At 36.4% G+C, this 17,614-nt stretch overlaps 2 protein-coding genes and 1 long non-coding RNA gene across 3 annotated transcripts in view; 2 read left to right on the plus strand and 1 right to left on the minus strand.

The window, feature by feature from the left end:
• eeig1b (estrogen-induced osteoclastogenesis regulator 1b) overlaps nt 1-1,892 on the plus strand; it is a 34,987-nt gene extending 33,095 nt beyond the window's left edge. Inside the window, exons 10-13 of the mRNA XM_062988284.1 lie at nt 278-479; nt 1,355-1,476; nt 1,588-1,657; nt 1,749-1,892. Of these exons, the coding sequence (XP_062844354.1) occupies nt 278-479; nt 1,355-1,476; nt 1,588-1,657; nt 1,749-1,794 (440 nt within the window). The 3' untranslated portion in view covers nt 1,795-1,892. The remainder of the gene's footprint in view (nt 1-277; nt 480-1,354; nt 1,477-1,587; nt 1,658-1,748) is intronic.
• LOC134303034 (uncharacterized) lies at nt 442-8,852 on the minus strand. Its single transcript, XR_010007615.1, has 3 exons — nt 8,727-8,852; nt 835-1,029; nt 442-497 (listed from the first exon to the last, which is right to left on the minus strand). It is a non-coding gene; the product is annotated as an uncharacterized LOC134303034 (long non-coding RNA).
• A 2,908-nt stretch (nt 8,853-11,760) lies between these two features.
• On the plus strand, nt 11,761-16,220 carry dpm2 (dolichyl-phosphate mannosyltransferase subunit 2, regulatory). Its single transcript, XM_062988663.1, has 4 exons — nt 11,761-11,810; nt 12,623-12,712; nt 14,527-14,629; nt 15,408-16,220. The coding sequence occupies exons 1-4, from the start codon at nt 11,808-11,810 to the stop codon at nt 15,461-15,463; spliced, it is 252 nt and encodes an 83-aa protein (XP_062844733.1). The 5' UTR covers nt 11,761-11,807; the 3' UTR covers nt 15,464-16,220.
• The last annotated feature ends 1,394 nt before the right edge of the window (nt 16,221-17,614 follow it).

Consider the following 17,614-nt stretch of genomic DNA (forward strand, 5'->3'; position numbering starts at 1 on the left):
AGCAATGTAGATTATTCTACCATCTGAGGGTCTAAAAATTGGCCTCCACTTTCCTGGTTAATGATTATAATTGACTAATGTCTAGTGACTACTTCATGGGATGAAACTGTCCAGACTTACACTAAGAAGAAATTGAGAAAATCGCTTTTCATCTTTAACCCATATATTTAATAGAATACAGGTATTTTATAAATCAAAACATTAGGACAAACATTATACCAGCTCCTAAAGTGCCTTCTCACTTTCTTTCTCTAAAAAAATGTTTCTCCTCCTGCAGGCTACAGCACAGAACATTCAGGCTCATCCAGCCTGACAGACCTCAGCCAGCACCGGCGCAACACGTCCACCAGCAGCAGCAACACATCAGCGGGAACTCCAACGCCAACTGAGAACTCAGCAGAGCCGGATAAAGAGCTGGTGAAACCAGAGAAACCTCCTCGTCCTCCACGTCCAGCCATTCTCTCTAACCGGCCATCTAGGTAAGAATCAGTGCTGACCTACAAATAAGGTTTTAATTGTGATAGTTTAATTTGTTCTGGGATTACATTCATGATTATTCAATCTCTCAAAATGTGACTCTTGCCTCAAGACATTCTAGAGAATTACAACTTGCCTTTCACAGAAGGCATTAGTACCACACATTACACAAGACAAATAACAAATAGGAAAATAACAAAGCAAATAAAATACAAAAAATACATTTCATTGATTAGTGCTTATGAAATCCACATGCTTATTCATTAACATCATAATTTTTTTAAACAAAAGAACCTGCCGGGTGTCCAAACGTGTGCAATCCGCTGTGCAGAAGAAAGGGAGAGCGTCCGAGCTTACAATTGTGGTGCAGTTGTGGTCTCTGCACCAGTGGTCGAGGGGCCTGTACTAGTGATGGATGATTTGTGGAGTGCATAGTGTGCATTGTGGCTCCCCGTGCACAGTATGCCTCTTTATGATATTCCACTGCCAGGTTAACAAGATGCCCTATGTGATAGTCTCAGGTCTTCTTAGCCACTGCGAGGGTGGTGCAAGCTGCAAGAATTGCAATGATTACATGATGAGAAAAATGCAAAAGTAAATTGCAAAATGTTTATTTATTTATTCATTATTTTTAGCCTATATTAAACTACATTTTCCACCAGTGAATTCTTAAAACATTACTTTGATGTACATACAAAAAAGCAGAATTTTAAACCTATAAAATATTTGCTATTGATGTGATGTTATTAAATAAGCGTATTGTAAAACACGTTAAAATACACTAGTTAAGACTAGTAGTAATACTACTACTACTAATAAAAATAATGAATACATTTGTAATGAAGATATATTACGCATGTTTTGGTCCATGCTGTAGGAGAAAGAAGGACTCGGTGGAGAATCACCCCACCTGGGTGGATGACACACGCATTGACGCTGACGACATTGTGGAGAAGATTGTCCAAAGTCAGGATTTCGCTGATGTCAGCAACAACGAAGGTGTGTACTGATGCACATGCATGTTTAAGCTCTTTTCCAGGGCAAACTCTTTTAATAAGTCCCAAATGAAAACGGTCCTTCATCTAAAAGTGCTTTTCTCCGTTCTCACAGACAGCAATTTGCGACTGTTTGTCAGTAAGGACGGTACCACTGCACTTGGCGGCATTCAGCTCGGCAACAGGTGAGTCCAGGTGTTTTCAGTTTGACAGATGTTTAAAAAATGTTCAATTAAAAGTAGAACAAAAACCTTAACGTGTTTAATTTCGTGGCAGGGTGTCAGCGGGTGTGTTTGAGGCCGTCGTGATCGAGAGTCATTAATCTTCTAGCATCAGCATCATCCTTCTTAAAAGAGCAGATGGCCACAAGTGAGGGATGCCAATGCAGATCTTTCTCACTAAAGAAATGATTTTACTGCCGGTCGTCTTTTTATTTTCACTGATTCACTTTATACACTACAGGAATCACACCTTGCACTATTTCTGCAAAAGGTAGTGGAATTTTATTACTGTTATATTAGAAAACCCAGTAATCAAACGATTTATTCATTAATGCGTAAGTGACACCCTGTGTGCAAGTAAATACTTGAAATATCTGAAGAAATAAGGCATTATTGGAAGTGTAGTCTAACACTGTGAAAAGCTGCCATAAGTCCAAACAGGGTTAACCAGTAACAGAATACAAGTATTTCAAAACTATTTACTTTTTGAATCTGATGCTTCTGGAAGGTCAGAAAAGATTTTTTTGCATGGAAATGACAAATTAATCCACCAGAGTCCCAAACTGCCCAAAATAATGTTTTAAATAGTATATAAAATTACTACTTAATAGTAACTAACTATTTGGTCGGAAATACGTAGACATCCCCCCAATCTCCTTCTTTGTGACTATACCAGACTCCACTCTTCTGGAAAGGCCTCCGACTAGATTTATGATGTAGTTTTTGGGGAATTTGAGCCCATTCATGCAAAAAACTTTGTGAGGTCAGACACCCCCCTTAGGCAAGTAGGCCTGGCTTACAACTGACATTCCAGTTCAGTCAAAAGGTGTTCAATGCAATGCTTTTGGGGTTAGGGCTCTAAATCTTCACCTTATATTCTGCCCAAGAAAACAATTTTCTATAGCACTTCCTACTGTTCTGCTTTTTAATTCGGTAGATTCACTTACAGGAAGGGGGGTCTGCAAGTGAAAAAAAAGTGATTTAGGCTCATGTGTACCTTCCAGATACCACTCTGCCATTAACACTGAGGAACAACGTATTCCAAATATCGTTAAACTAAATTCCCATTTGTGTAGATTAATGAAACATGTTTTGTATTGTATTTAAAACAATTCAAATTCTGCCCAATCCTGCCTTTGAAATCATATAGCAGTCAGAATGTCACTTAAAAAATTCAATTCAAATATTACTTAACCCAAGCTAGCATTATTTAATGGTTCCGATCTGTGTTATTTTACTACAAGATTTGTATTTTTTCTGTCTGTATACTGATCTGTCTGTTTTTCAAACCACTAAAATGTGTTAGTAGTGTTAGCACAAGTATTAGGATTTTACCAAACCACATTTCCCTGCATAGGAAATATGGAATATGGAATTATCTTGAAGAACATGTATTTTTTTCCTCAAATAACTCATTTTTCTTCATGTTTCCCAACTTATTTATTTTTTGTTGCAATGTGAATGTTCATATTTGATAAATTATGACAATTATTACACATTTGACTTTAGAACTGTAATCTGCAAATCATTAACACAGATTCACCTGACAATTCAGTTATATGTGACTGAATCTGTGTTTCAATCAAAATCCTGAAGATGATTAGGTTACATTATTAGGTAAAAACATTACCCCACGTGTACCTGAAGTTTTATACCACAGCTTTTAAAGATAATAATAACAAACCTTTAACAAACCTCTGTCTCTTATGACCTATGTAAGCCTGTGAGTAATGTTTCCAATATTTCTTGCAAAAATCACTAGCATTTTAAAAGCATTGGGAAATATGCAGAAAATCAGCTTGAGAGAAAAATTAGATTTATTTTTTGACAGAATGATAAAGCATTGTGTGGCTGGCCATACAGAATAACTTGATGTTCAGGTTAACACCATAACCATTCCTGCACAGATTCTAACCTTTTGTCCTGTGTGTATTTGTGTGTGCATGGTGTTAGAGATTACAATACATTCATTCGTTATATGTTCTCCAGCTGGGCCGGAGAACTGTACGCCCAATTTCTCTCTAACAATTCTCCTTTTATTCTCTCTGTCTGAGCACGCACACTCACCCCCTTTTCTTTCTTTTTTTTTTTTGATGTGCTGCTGGTTTCAGCATAGACACAAGTGTTCTGATTGTGTTGTACTGCTGTGCAGTGCACTAAACGTTGTCTTGAATGGAACTTTCCGTTTAGATTGGAGATCCCGTCCTGTTGCAGGGAAATGTGTTCAGAATTGTGCAGGAGAAACCATGCTCGTGTGTACACTGTGATGGAATGTGTAGTGGTGAGGACTGGAGGATGTGGCTGAAGAAATGGCTTTGTTTGTAGGCTTAGATCAGAGCAGATGACTCACATTCACGCGACTGTACTTAGCAGCGGCTGGTGCATCTCCCGCTGCACCTGATGTGCATTCACAAACAAAGGCGCTTTTTCCGCTTTGTGTTTGTTAGTGTGTAAACGTCTGTACTGTTTTGTTTCACGTTCGAATGAGCAAACCATGATTTTGGTCATGGAGGAAAAAAAAACTCTCAGTTGATCTGAGAGGAAAACAGACTAGTGTGTGCACATTACGACTTTTGTGCTCTTTTGTAGCTAGTTCTGTAAACAATGGTGCAAGGTTGGTTTGATCAAAGGAGGATTTTATATTTCATATTACAGTACTCTACCATGTGAGTCCTAACAGTCACTTTAGACACTTCTCTTTAGAATTTAAAAATAAGTTCAAACGTATTTGTACCCATAGATGGTTCACTCTAACATCCTCTAATGTACACTCTTTACATACATATTGCTAAAGTGCCATTTTATATTTAAAACAGAGACTTGTCAAGTATTAATAGGAAATAAAAACAAGTTGGGTGTTTTTAACTAGTTACTCTACAAACTCCACACAATTTAGCCAATTATTTCTAATATTCTAATTATTACAGAATAAACAGATCCCTAAAAGCTTATCAGCAGTTAGTTAGCATGTTTAGCTATCAGCTTGTGTATTGTTCGCTAACATTATCTACATGAAGCAGTGGCTATTAGAGATTTGCTCACGATAAGGTTTCACCTTAGTCCTTAAATTCTCTGTCCAGTTAGTCTAACTTAGCTATAAGCTATCATTACCTACAGAGGTTATTATTGTTCCTTTAAAAAATTCTGACTAAAGTTTTACTAATTACTGACATTATGAGGAAGTAAAATAAGACTCCTTTTACCTGTAACCATCTATACATAAAATCACAGTTAAGCCAAAATTGGCATGTTTGGCTATTTATTGTGAATAATAATAAATCAGAAGTCCAGTACTGAAATCTCACTCATGTCTACCTGTTAGCTAACCAGTCTGTTGTGTTCTAATGTTATATTTACAATATCACAGCTAATGTGGTGTCATTTCTACTACTTCTACTAAATACATTAGAATATTGGTGGTATTGGACGTTAGTCCATCAAGTTTTAACAGTGTCCCAAAACACTTTCTCTTTTCATCTGAGTAGTAACTACAGTATAATGTGGTAGTATTCTAGTGTATGGTTTGGGACACATCCAGAAGATAACGAAATCCCAATCATTTTTTACGCATGATCACTGTGAGCTAATATAGTTTATACTGTTCATATAAGATTACAGGAAAATATGCACATTCATGTATTTTAGGACCACAATATTTTTATTGTCTAAAATCAGAGGTTCATGAAGTTCATGGGGTACTAAGACTTTGGTTTATAAAAAATATAATTTTATGGATGTCACATAGAATGTTCCTATTATGCATTTTTAGGTTTATTAAACCTTCACACAGCTGTGCTGATGTCGATTTGTGACTCTCAGGTTCTTAGTTATACTTTAGTTACATACATAACACACACATACCTATCTATACTATACACATGGGTCAATGAAATAGCTTGCAGTTGTTTTTTTTTTTCATTGTTTTGCTTTCCGATGTATTACATTACTGCATAATTGCATAATTTCTTTTTTATGTGAATAAGTTTCCAGTGCAGTAGAACAAAATTTATTTTGGACATTGTTGTATATTCAAGTTCACAACTTTTGCTTGTCTAACTCTTCAATTAGGTACGGTGATGCAGTAAATAATCAAGAAGAACAAAGGCAGTTCATTTGTAAATGGCACAAACATTTGTGCTGCAGTGCAAGGCTCAATTGTTCCATATCAAATATTTTAAAATGAGTTACATTTAACAGTAAATTAAAATGTACAATACTACGTATGTACACACTACAGTGATTAGCATGATTTTAGTAAAAGTAAAAAAAATTGATGTAATAAGTAACCTAAAATATTTATGTATTTTAATATTTTCTGAGTTTAAATCTCAGTGGTGCTGCTGGCCTGGTACCACATTCAACGGACACAATTGGCCTTGTCTTAGGGAGAAAATGTCAAAGAAAAATTGCAAACATTTTATTAAAATGTCTAAATTAGAAGGCGGATTAATCCAGAAGTAAATGTAAAAACATATATTGTGATAGAGTAATGAGTATAATTAATTCAAATGTATTTTCAAAAACAAAGCTAGTCATTGACCCATGTACAAATACATCACTTGCACATTATGTACGTTATTATCGGATCGCTATACTACATCGCTACACTTTTATTAAACAATCCTTTTGGAAATATTTTCTTTTCTTTATTCTTGTTATACAAACTTGTTGCTGTATCTTTTTGTTTGTTTCTGCCTTGCTTCCAAAGGTTATTAGCTATATGCAAATGTTATCACTGTGCTGTCTGTATTTTCAAACCAGCGGGCTGGTTTATATAAATCTGTCCTGTATTCAGTGAAGGTTCCCATCACATTTTTCTTCATTAATCCCTCAGCGACCAGCTTTGTGTATTATTTAAAAGACACTCTCTGCTTAAGTCTGATTATTCTCACCACCTTGTTTCGCTGTATTAACATGGAATCTCTAAATCAGATGTAAACTTATTTAAGACACTATTCTGATTGGGATAAATTATGGAAAATGGTTCTATGCAGGTGCAACATATGGTATTTATGTGATTTGCTGTTCTTTTAAATTCTAAGTAATGTACTTGAGTCTCCTCACTCTGATTTATATAGTTGTGTCGTTACTACGGATGAAAGTAATTTGTTGGTAAAATGTTATGCGTGGACCATTTGTGTTTGATTTTGTGGTATTAACTATTTTCAAATGGAATTATAAATTACACTGTGATCTTTGCATGATATAAAGTTCACCACAACGGCACTTAGATCTACTAACTGTATTAAATAGAAACTTAACTTTCTTTACAACTAATGACCTGTGATACATTTTTAATGGATAAAAAGCTATGCACTTGAGTCAGCCAGAAAACGTTGTCTCAAGTGGTTCACTTTAACTTTATAACTTACAATTATCAAATTATTAAAAAAAATATATATTGGGAAATTTTAGCTATATTTTTTCCTTTATAAATAATTCCTTTATTTTTCTGGTTATATTATATACAGATTTTTGATAAATACTTATTTTATAATCAAAAAGTAATTTCCAGTGTTTTTATTTTTTTTAACATCATATTGATTTGTTTAGTGTAATACTGTTTCAATGATGGATCTAAACAGATATGGATGTCTCTGTATTTCTGTAAATGTGTCTTTAATTGTGTATTAATGTAATATTTTGGGAAAATAAAGAAAATATTGGGTGACAGACAGATGTATGACCTCGTTTTTAAGTAAATATGTTTATTTTGCACAGCCAGTCTTTAATAGATGTACATGCCAATATGTATGCCAACGCATGTGGATAGGACTGTATAAACCTTTGGTAGGGATAAGGGTTACTCATGATTTTGAAGAAAACTGTCGTCAATTAATCAACAACTGGTCTTTGGACTGCTGTCAGGTGGTACTATTTGTGGTCCTTAAGTTCTGGTTCATCAGTATATTGTTGTATAACTCAGCTACTAGGCAGATGAATTTACATTTTCCTTACACTAAAATAGAAATTCGAGGTTGCTTCAATATTAGCTAGTCATTTAGATCCTGACACACCACACCAGCACTCACACCATTGTTTTCCTCCTTACTACTTTTCCATGAATCTTGTTCTTAATTTTTTTTTATTGTGGAGTCATGAATTTTGTTTTGTGTCCTTAATGCCAGTTTTAAAGCTAACAGAAGTGTATATCAATCTCCCTGCTGAAACTTTCTCTTGGATCTTATTAATATTTGTTTAGTTTTTCTTTCATTTCTGATAGAAGATTGTAAGTTTTTGAATATTTTGCTTTGCACACACAGAAATAGGGCCAAATTTATGGAAATAATAGTGTAAATTACACCAATATAAAGTATAATTGCACCTTACGCACTTTGCGCAACTTACGCAAATTCACGAAACCTTGTGTAGGCGTAGGTCAGGTTCGTGAATAGGAGCATGCGTAGTGAGACTGATTCCGTCTGCGCATGCGTAGTGAAGCTCACATACCGAGTGTTTGTGTTTTGGTGAATGAGAGCTCTTTTCTTTTGACTTTGTGCTTTTAAATATTAACAGAATAGCATCTATTTTTATTTTAAATGAACAAGGACACGTGTATTCGGTCAATATTAAAAACTTACACATTTATTCACCCAGCAAACACAATCACGTGGTATGAGTTAGCCGCTTGGAGGTGCTACACCATGATAGTAATGTTGTGAGAAAGTAAAGCATCCAGAAAGAAGAAATCTGACTGCTTTAAACATCTGAATTTATCTACAACCCTACTCAGAGCAGCTACTTACAAAATGTAAGTATTACAATATTAATATGATAGAGTTATAAATACAGAGTGCTTTTAGAAACAGAGATCACTGCGATTAGCTTAGCAGCTAACACTAGCATAGCGGTGTTGTTGAACTTGTATATTAACTCACAGCTGTAATGTGTTTCGTATAGTTAATGTACTAAACACGGTGCACAAGTCTTTATTGTATATCTTTCATAATAATAATAATAATAGTTATGGTGTATGAACTGTTTGGGTTTTAGTTGGCTAGGCTAGCCATTGACGCCACACGGCTGTTCAAACCTTATTAGTAGTGATGGGCGGATCGATCCAAATATCCGTAGTATCGATACTTCAGTTTTACTTTTTCTCCGCTACATTCAGCACATTTCTCTCGTTTCATAAGACAGTAGAGATCATAACTGCGTCCGAAATCACTTCCATACTGAACAATACGCGAGAGCAAGTAGTGTCTGATTACGCAGTATTCATGAAACAGTACGTGAAAAGTACCCGGATGAGTTACTGCATGAGTATGTAAACACAGCACACTGCGGTCCGATCATCCATCCCATAATATAACTGGAGCTGATAGATGGTGGAGAGTCGGATCATTACAGTGTAAGTAAATAAAAACATGTTCAGCTCATATAAAAGCTCCCGGTCTCTTGTGCTCACCTTCAGTGTTCAGGTTAACAGTGAAACACTCGATATTCCTCAGTGCTCAAAACACAACATGGAAACGTGTTTAATTTTATTCTCTTCAGTATTTGAGCTCCTGTACAGACGCTGTTGTGGTGCAGCCACATTGTTTAATGTTTATTTACTCTTCTTTATATAGTAAACCTCCCTGGAAGACGAGCTAACCCGAGCTAGCAACTGGACAAGTTACCTCAGCAGTTTTTAACCTTATTTGGAAAAATAAAGATCTCTCAAGTGGGGGACTTAATGTACTGGACTGTACAAACCTCAACCAAATTATCAAAACTAACTGAATAAAAAAATGTTTAAAAAATGCTTTAGATATATGGTATCTTATACCCAAAGATTAGCGGTTTAATTTTTTGACTTTAGAGCTATGTAAAGATAACGCATTTCTAAGGAATGTTTTATTTCATGGTCTCTCTTATTTATATGTGATGCTATTTGGAACAAGATTCCTTAAATGATTTGTAATTTCTCTGGCTTTGTTTTTTGCTTTGATATTTTTATTTTTTTTATTTTAAGTGTACTGTTATGTTTACTGTTTCTTTAAAAAAAAAAGTTACCTCAGCAAAGATCCACATGATGGCGCAGAAACACCACAAACATTCTGAAAACGCTTCATGTGGTCAAATTTCCATAAACTGTCATAAATAACGAGTACAAATTATTATTTTCATTTATGAAACTGCAATAAATTATTCATTTCAGTATAAATAAGTAATATTATAATATGCTTTAAAATGATGTGAATCATGAGTCGGTTCAGTGATTCAGTAGTTTATTACTAGTTGCTCATTGGTCAGTCCCGTGTGTTCCGTACCTATGACGTCACAGATGCGCCACTGTATTGTTTTTGTGTCGGCGATACAGTAAAAGTAGCAGCAAAGATGCTTACATTACTGATTTTTATTCTTTCTTAGCAGTGAAAGCTGGAGAAGCAGAAGCAAAATTAAAGGAAACCACACCGAGAAACTCAGCAAGGATGCCAGGGAGCGTTATTAGGATAAAAGATCATCTGTTAACAGCATTGATAAGCTAAGTTGTAAAGGTAAATGTTTGTATTGCTGATGCGGCTTATTTTGCACAAAGATGTGCTACCTTTAGTTTTTTGTCGGTGTCTACTTACAAGTACAAATAAAGTACATATATTAAAATTTTACATAACTGCACTTGATTACTGTCCTGATTTGCACACACTCTTAAAAACAATGGTTCATTAGTCGAGACGATTATTCATTTGCATGCTTAAATGTTTCTTTGCATTAAGAAATGCAGACCTAATTATCGTTGAAAAAAGAAATAATAGAAACCACATTTAATGTTAGTCTGTGATTTTGTGTTGTGTCCTTGATGCCAGTTTTAAAGCTAGCAGAAGCCTATATCAATCTCCCTGCTGAAACTTTCTCTGGGATCTAAGTAATATATTTTTCATTTTTTCTTTCATTTCTAACAAAAGAGTAAGTTTTATGATAATTTTGCTTTGCACATACAGAAATAGGGGCGAATTTATGGAAATTATGGTTTAAATTGTTTGTACGTAAAGGACGAACGCACTTTGCGCAATCTACGTAAAGGTCACGTACGTTAATCGGCGCATGCGCAGTGAGGCTCTCATGCCGAATGTTTGGATGAATAAGAGCTCTTTTCTGTTGACTTTGTGCTTATAAATATAAACAGATAAGCATCTATTCTTAAATTTAAATGAACAAGGACAAACATATTCGGTCTCTGTTTAAAATGTACATATTTATTCACCCGGCAAACACGACTACGTTGTTTGAGTTAGCCGCTTGGTGGTGATACAGAAACAAGAAATCTGACCGCTTTAAACATCTGAATTTATCTACAACCCTACTGAGAGCAGCTACTTACAAAATATATGAATTACAATATTTAATATTATAGAGTTATAAATACAGAGTGCTTATAGAAACAGAAATCACTGCGATTAGCTTAGCAGCTAACACTAGCGACTAAGCTAAAAAGTACCGGTGTTGTTGAACTTGTATATTAACTCAACTGTAATGTATTTCGTATAGTTAATGTACTGCACACAGTGTACAAGTCTTTATTGTATATCTTTAATAATAGTTATGGTTTGTGAGTTATTTGGGTTTTAGTCAGTATCTCAGCTATGAACTCGTCGGCTAGGCTAGGTACTGGCACCACACGGCTATTCCAACCTTATTAAGTCGGTATCCGCGGATCGATCCAAATATCAATAGTATCGATACTTCAGTTTAACTTTTTCTCCGCTACATCAGTAAGTATCTCTGGTTTCATGATCAAATAGAGATCATGTGTGTACATAGTAGTAGCTCGCTCCTGCGCGGCTGTGTTTTGTTGTGGTACCGTCACGTGACTGAGGGAGCGAGAGCCTATAGGCTGAGAGCGAGAGCAGCGGTGTGAGGGATGTATATGCAATAAAAGGGATACATTATGTTTTGTTATTAGAGAATTGGTTTTGAACAAAAACCTCAGACTTAGTTCATTATAGTAATAAATGCCCTACTCATAAACCATGACACACCGCTCTCCCCTACATGAACGTAACCACTAGTACGTTGTAGTATTTGGACACCTCTTCTGAACTACATTTCCCATAATGATCTTTGCCGTCAGCCGGAAATGTGTAACGCAAAATACAGGAAATACTCTGTAGAGTGACGCGTTCACAACATGGTAAGATAAATAATACAAAATTAACCTATGGCTAGGTTCAAATTTACTTAATACGCGTTCATGTGTAAGCCAACACCTAAAACTTGTTCACTGTCATTAATTTATAAAACTAAGCTTTCAACGCAGGTTTACTTTCCATTAATGTAACATTAGTTAAATTCCTACATTAACGTCACCTCACAGTGTTCCGCACAATTCTAAATGTTTCCGCATGTTTTTACTACTAGCGTCAGCTCACGATGTTCCGTACAGTGCTTCAGGAAACATTTATATTAATTTTGTTTATGTAAATAATACAGATAAGATTATTAAACAATCTCCTCGGTAGGTGGATTAGCCACTCTTAACTGCTTATATAAGTGAATGAATGAATGAGTGATTGTACGATGCCCTGCAGTTGGTTTCCTGACTCATGACGACCATATGGATAGTATTTTGATAGAGTATTTAGGCTTCTTAATGGTTCTTTCATTGTTTATTATTGTTGATTGTGTCCATTCATCTTGTTGCTGGCCGTCCTCTTCCTCTTTTATCTTTAGTGTAATTGTCTTTTCCAATAAACTGGCTTGTCTCATAATGTGTCCAAAATAAGAGAGCTTCAGTTTGGTTGTCTGAGCATCAAATTACAGGTGAGGTTTGATTTGGTCCAGGATCCATTTGTTTGTCTATGTTGTTGTCTAAGATACTCTCAAAAGTACAGTATTTGCCATCGCCAAAGTTTAAATGCATTGATATTCCATAACATTAATGTAAAAATCAAGACTAATACAAAAATGTAAACAATAATGCATTTTCTGTTACTTTTTGAATAGGCGACTGGTGCAGATCAAGCTGTTGGACTGGGCCTTGTTGGTTTTAGTCTGTTACTGTTTACCTACTACACAATATGGGTTATAGTACTGGTAAGTAAAATCAATCAACTTCTCTTTGGAATCATGATTACAAAAAAATTGTAACCTCTTTAGAGCATATATCCTCTTCAAATTCACTCATATAATGTATCTTTCCTTCACTGCTGTAGACCCCTATACTGGCCGAGGAGAGCCGTACCTAACGCACGCCCCCACTGACACATGTAGTTGCGGAAATTTGTGTTTTAATTCTACAAAATGCAGTCAAATTGGTCAGCCAAAACAGTAAAATTATTTTTTGTACATTTGCCAGTAAAATACAGGTTCAAAACAATGAACAAACCACAGATTCTTGTTTTTATTCCATTTTACAAAATGTACAAACTATTCTGGAAATTAACTATAAACTAAAACAGTGTCAGCATGTTATAGCTGCTTCTTATTCAAGACAAACTGTTTGGTGATTCTTCATGTTTCAATCATTCAGTCACAGACTAAAATAGCTAAAAAATTGAAATGGAACAGGGGTTGCTCAATGATTAACCCCTTAATTGCTGGGATTATAAGTCACTGTGGATAGATGTACATTCTAAATGTAATAAATGTAATTAATCATTTTATTATAATAACAATCTACAGGGGTCAAATTGTTGGTGCACGTCTTGCTGGCGCATCTGTGACCAAGACAGCAAGTCTTTGTGATGTATCAAGAGCCACGGTATCCAGGGTAATGTCAGCATACCACCAAGAAGGACAAACCACATCCAACAGGATTAACTGTGGACGCAAGAGGAAGCTGTCTGAAAGGGATGTTCGGGTGCTAACCCGGATTGTATCCAAAAAACATAAAACCACGGCTGCCCAAATCACGGCAGAATTAAATGTGCACCTCAACTCTCCTGTTTCCACCAGAACTGTCCGTCGGGAGCTCCACAGGGTCAATATACACGGCCGGGCTGCTATAGCCAAACCTTTGGTCACTCGTGCCGATGCCAAACGTCGGTTTCAATGGTGCAAGGAGCGCAAATCTTGGGCTGTGGACAATGTGAAACATGTATTGTTCTCTGATGAGTCCACCTTTACTGTTTTCCCCACATCCGGGAGAGTTACGGTGTGGAGAATACCCAAAGAAGCGTACCACCCAGACTGTTGCATGCCCAGAGTGAAGCATGGGGGTGGATCAGTGATGGTTTGGGCTGCCATATCATGGCATTCCCTTGGCCCAATACTTGTGCTAGATGGGCGCGTCACTGCCAAGGACTACCGAACCATTCTGGAGGACCATGTGCATCCAATGGCGGTGCCGTGTATCAGGATGACAATGCACCAATACACACAGCAAGACTGGTGAAAGATTGGTTTGATGAACATGAAAGTGAAGTTGAACATCTCCCATGGCCTGCACAGTCACCAGATCTAAATATTATTGAGCCACTTTGGGGTGTTTTGGAGAAGCGAGTCAGGAAACGTTTTCCTCCACCAGCATCATGTAGTGACCTGGCCACTATCCTGCAAGAAGAATGGCTTAAAATCCCTCTGACCACTGTGCAGGACTTGTATATGTCATTTCCAAGACGAATTGACGCTGTATTGGCCGCAAAAGGAGGCCCTACACCATACTAATAAATTATTGTGGTCTAAAACCAGGTGTTTCAGTTATTTTGTCCAACCCCTGTATATAATAATAATAGTTTATTAAATAAATTGAAATCAAATGATAATGCTAAGACATTTTCTGCATATGACTAACATATGTAATGACAAATGTCTGAGTACTAAAAATATAAGTATAATTTAATAAATATAATGTAAAATGAACATGCCCCATGACCTCTCTGACTAAACATATTCTGTTTTCTCTACAGCCGTTTGTAGACAGTGATCATGTGATCCACAGTTATTTCCTTCCTCGGGAGTACTCAGTCATACTTCCTGGGGTAGCAGCGTTAATCCTCTTGCTCTGTGTTGGTAAGTATAGCTAATGTTTATTTATTTAGTTGATTTAGGCAAATGATCAATGACAGGCACTTGTGATTATGCTAGCTTAAATACTAATGAAATGTTTATTTTAATATATTTAATCTTTTACACTATATAGCAAAAAGTATGTAAACACACCTAATTTTTAAGTTCAGGTGTCTTAGTCACACCCATGGCTAACAGATGTGGAAAATATTAATTTTACCACATTTTAATTTTTTACCATACCACTGCTTAAGCTGTCAGGGTTGCAGTGCGCCCGGTTTTCCCAGCAACACTGGGTGCAAGGCAGGAATACAACCCGGACAGGTTCCAGTCCCTCGTTGAGCTTCGGCCAACCAGCCCCCAACCCCCAGAGTAATAGATCATTACGCCACCCGTGCGCCTAAAAATAAATGACATAAAACAAAGTCTGTGCTTCTAACTTTGTGGCAACAGTTTGGTAAATGGCTTTGTTTCAGCATTACTGTAACCCTGTGCACAAAACAAAGTCCATAACAACATGGTTTAATGAGTTTGGTGTGGAGGAACTCCAGTGGCCTACACGGTGCCCTGACCTCAACCCTACTGAACACCTTTAGGATGAATTGAAACATTGATTGCAAACCAGGAATTCTCATCCTACATCAGTGCCTAATATTACAAATGCTCTTTTGATAAAATGGTCACAAATACCCACTGACACACACTTGTGGAAAGCTTTACTACTGCAATACTGTATGTCCAGCCCTGTTGTATTTTAAAGATCTTTGTCCTGTTTTTGCAGGTACCTTTATTGGTATTGTAACCTGGAAAAATCGGAAACCAAAGAAAGTCGACTAGAGAGATTTTGTTCCTGTTTATTCACCTGCCCATTAAAGGACCTGATGAAAAATCAACCTGCACACTAGCTCCAGTCCTTGTGTATAACTGTTCCTTACAGTTTTCTGACCTTTCCTGTAGATTTCACATTGCACACTACTGAACCTTTCGTCGTGACACCTGTCACAGCAGATCTCATATCCTGTCATGAGTGGTTAAAATGTGTCTGATATTACAACAGTGTTATGTTAGAAGTTCCAAAAGTGATGAGCTCTCAAGTTGCCATGACAATGACTGGTACTGCTAACAACACACTATAACAAAAGCTGAATCCGTTTTCTGATCACCCATGACAAATAGGCATTTGACATCTGACAGTTTTTTGACATCTTCTGTCAGCGTCATGACACAAGGTTCATGTAAAATGGCAATGACTAATAACGGCAAATGAGCTAACAATGCAAGCTACAACACACCATTTACAAAACTATTGACCATAAGGTTTGTGGATCCTAGCAACTGACACGATGTTGTATAGTCTGTCAGAAAAGCAGTTCCTATGTTAAGTAACTTCTGGAACCACTTTGGTTATTGTTTATCTGCACTGTATTAGACTGTAAATAGATCTAAACATGTATAATTAAAATTACAGACACAAAATGCAATTTTGACTGTCAGCTAGGATGGAAACTCAAAATATGCTGAGATTACAGGGAGAAAAGTTATTCGTATTTCATTTTTATATGTTGCAATAAATAAATATTTTAAATATGTTAAATATTTTAATTATTGCCTCATACATACATTCCATGCCAGTAAGTGGATTAAATTCACCAAATTGCCTTTGAATGTAAGTGAATTTATGTAAGATCTCCTCTGTATTGCTGCATTATGTCATTCTAAACCAGTACAACCCTGCACCGGTCTTTTTTCTTTGTTCTACTGTAAGGGTTCTTATAGCCTTAGCTTGTCTCCCTTCAGTAACTTCTTTCTACTTGTTTCTGCCTCAGACTCCTGGAAAGCTTAAATAGACATGACGCGTAGTCAGAAAAAGCTCTATAGCTACTAATGCTGGAAATTTGGTGCAGGGATAAGCAAGGGAAACAAAACTGATCTAAAACAGATTTCGTGAGAAGGTCAGCAAGGTGTTTGCAGATAAAGATAAGACTATACGAAAGTCTTATTGTAGCAGCTACACGCGAGTGACCATGACTCTGACCAGGGTGTATAGTCAAAATATGTCTAACAAGGTATTTTACATTAATTTCTTTTTCTAACCTTTAACCTTCCTTTCGTGCTTTAGGAAATTAGCTTTTTTCTTTAGTGTCAGGAAAGAATAGCACAAGGTTTGAAGAGGCATTGAATATAATTAGGTCTTGTCAGCTGACAAGTGCTATTGACACTCCTTGACCTGCCTGATGAGTTGTAATGTGTTTACACGGTCTTGTTCAAAAGTTTGGACACACCTAGTCCAATTTTCTTGGTTTTCCTAGTAAAAAGAATGAACACATTCTCTGATTCATTACTGATTTATCTTGTAGTAAAAATATGAAATAAAATTATAGGACATTTAATGTGCAAAGAGAGCAGAAATTGTCATTTAAATGTTTATTCTCTGTAAAAGATTGTATCCTTTCACCAAAAAGGATTTTAAGTCATTTCTATATACTGTGGCGCCGGCGAGCGTCAGGGCCGCAAGTGAGCTGCCTTTGGCAGTTCACTCAGTGGTTTAGGGACAGACACCCATTCATACACACATACATTCATACAACAGACAAACATATAAGCTACTTACCCAACCCTCACCGCAGCCACCCCACTCCCAACAACGGGATACACGGCTACGGTGAGCTTAGACACCACTGCCGCAAGGCTTTCTGGGTAAAGCCTGTGCCGACGCTACAATACTATATGGCTAAGAGTATGTGGACACCTGACCTTAATCTTAAAGGACATCCTTTTTTTAATCCATGAGCATGAATATGGAGAGCCCCTTTCAACTATAACATCTTCCACTCTAATGGAAATGCTTACTACAAGACTTTGAAGTTTAGTCTGTATAAAAGTCAAAAGGTGCTCATTTTGGGCAGTATTCTGGCTCACAGTTATTAAAATCCTAAATTTGTTCAGTTGGGTGTGTTCGCAAAGGCCATTGGAGTTCCACAACAAACG

The sequence above is a fragment of the Trichomycterus rosablanca genome, chromosome 26 (assembly GCF_030014385.1).
Source record: "Trichomycterus rosablanca isolate fTriRos1 chromosome 26, fTriRos1.hap1, whole genome shotgun sequence".
NCBI lineage: Eukaryota > Metazoa > Chordata > Actinopteri > Siluriformes > Trichomycteridae > Trichomycterus > Trichomycterus rosablanca.

What these genes read in the sequence shown, in the direction of transcription:
- dpm2 (XM_062988663.1), top strand. An exon ending in CAATATGGGTTATAGTACTG is followed by an intron (nt 12,713 to 14,526) that starts GTAAGTAAAATC and finishes TTTTCTCTACAG; the next exon opens with CCGTTTGTAGACAGTGATCA. An exon ending in AATCCTCTTGCTCTGTGTTG is followed by an intron (nt 14,630 to 15,407) that starts GTAAGTATAGCT and finishes CTGTTTTTGCAG; the next exon opens with GTACCTTTATTGGTATTGTA.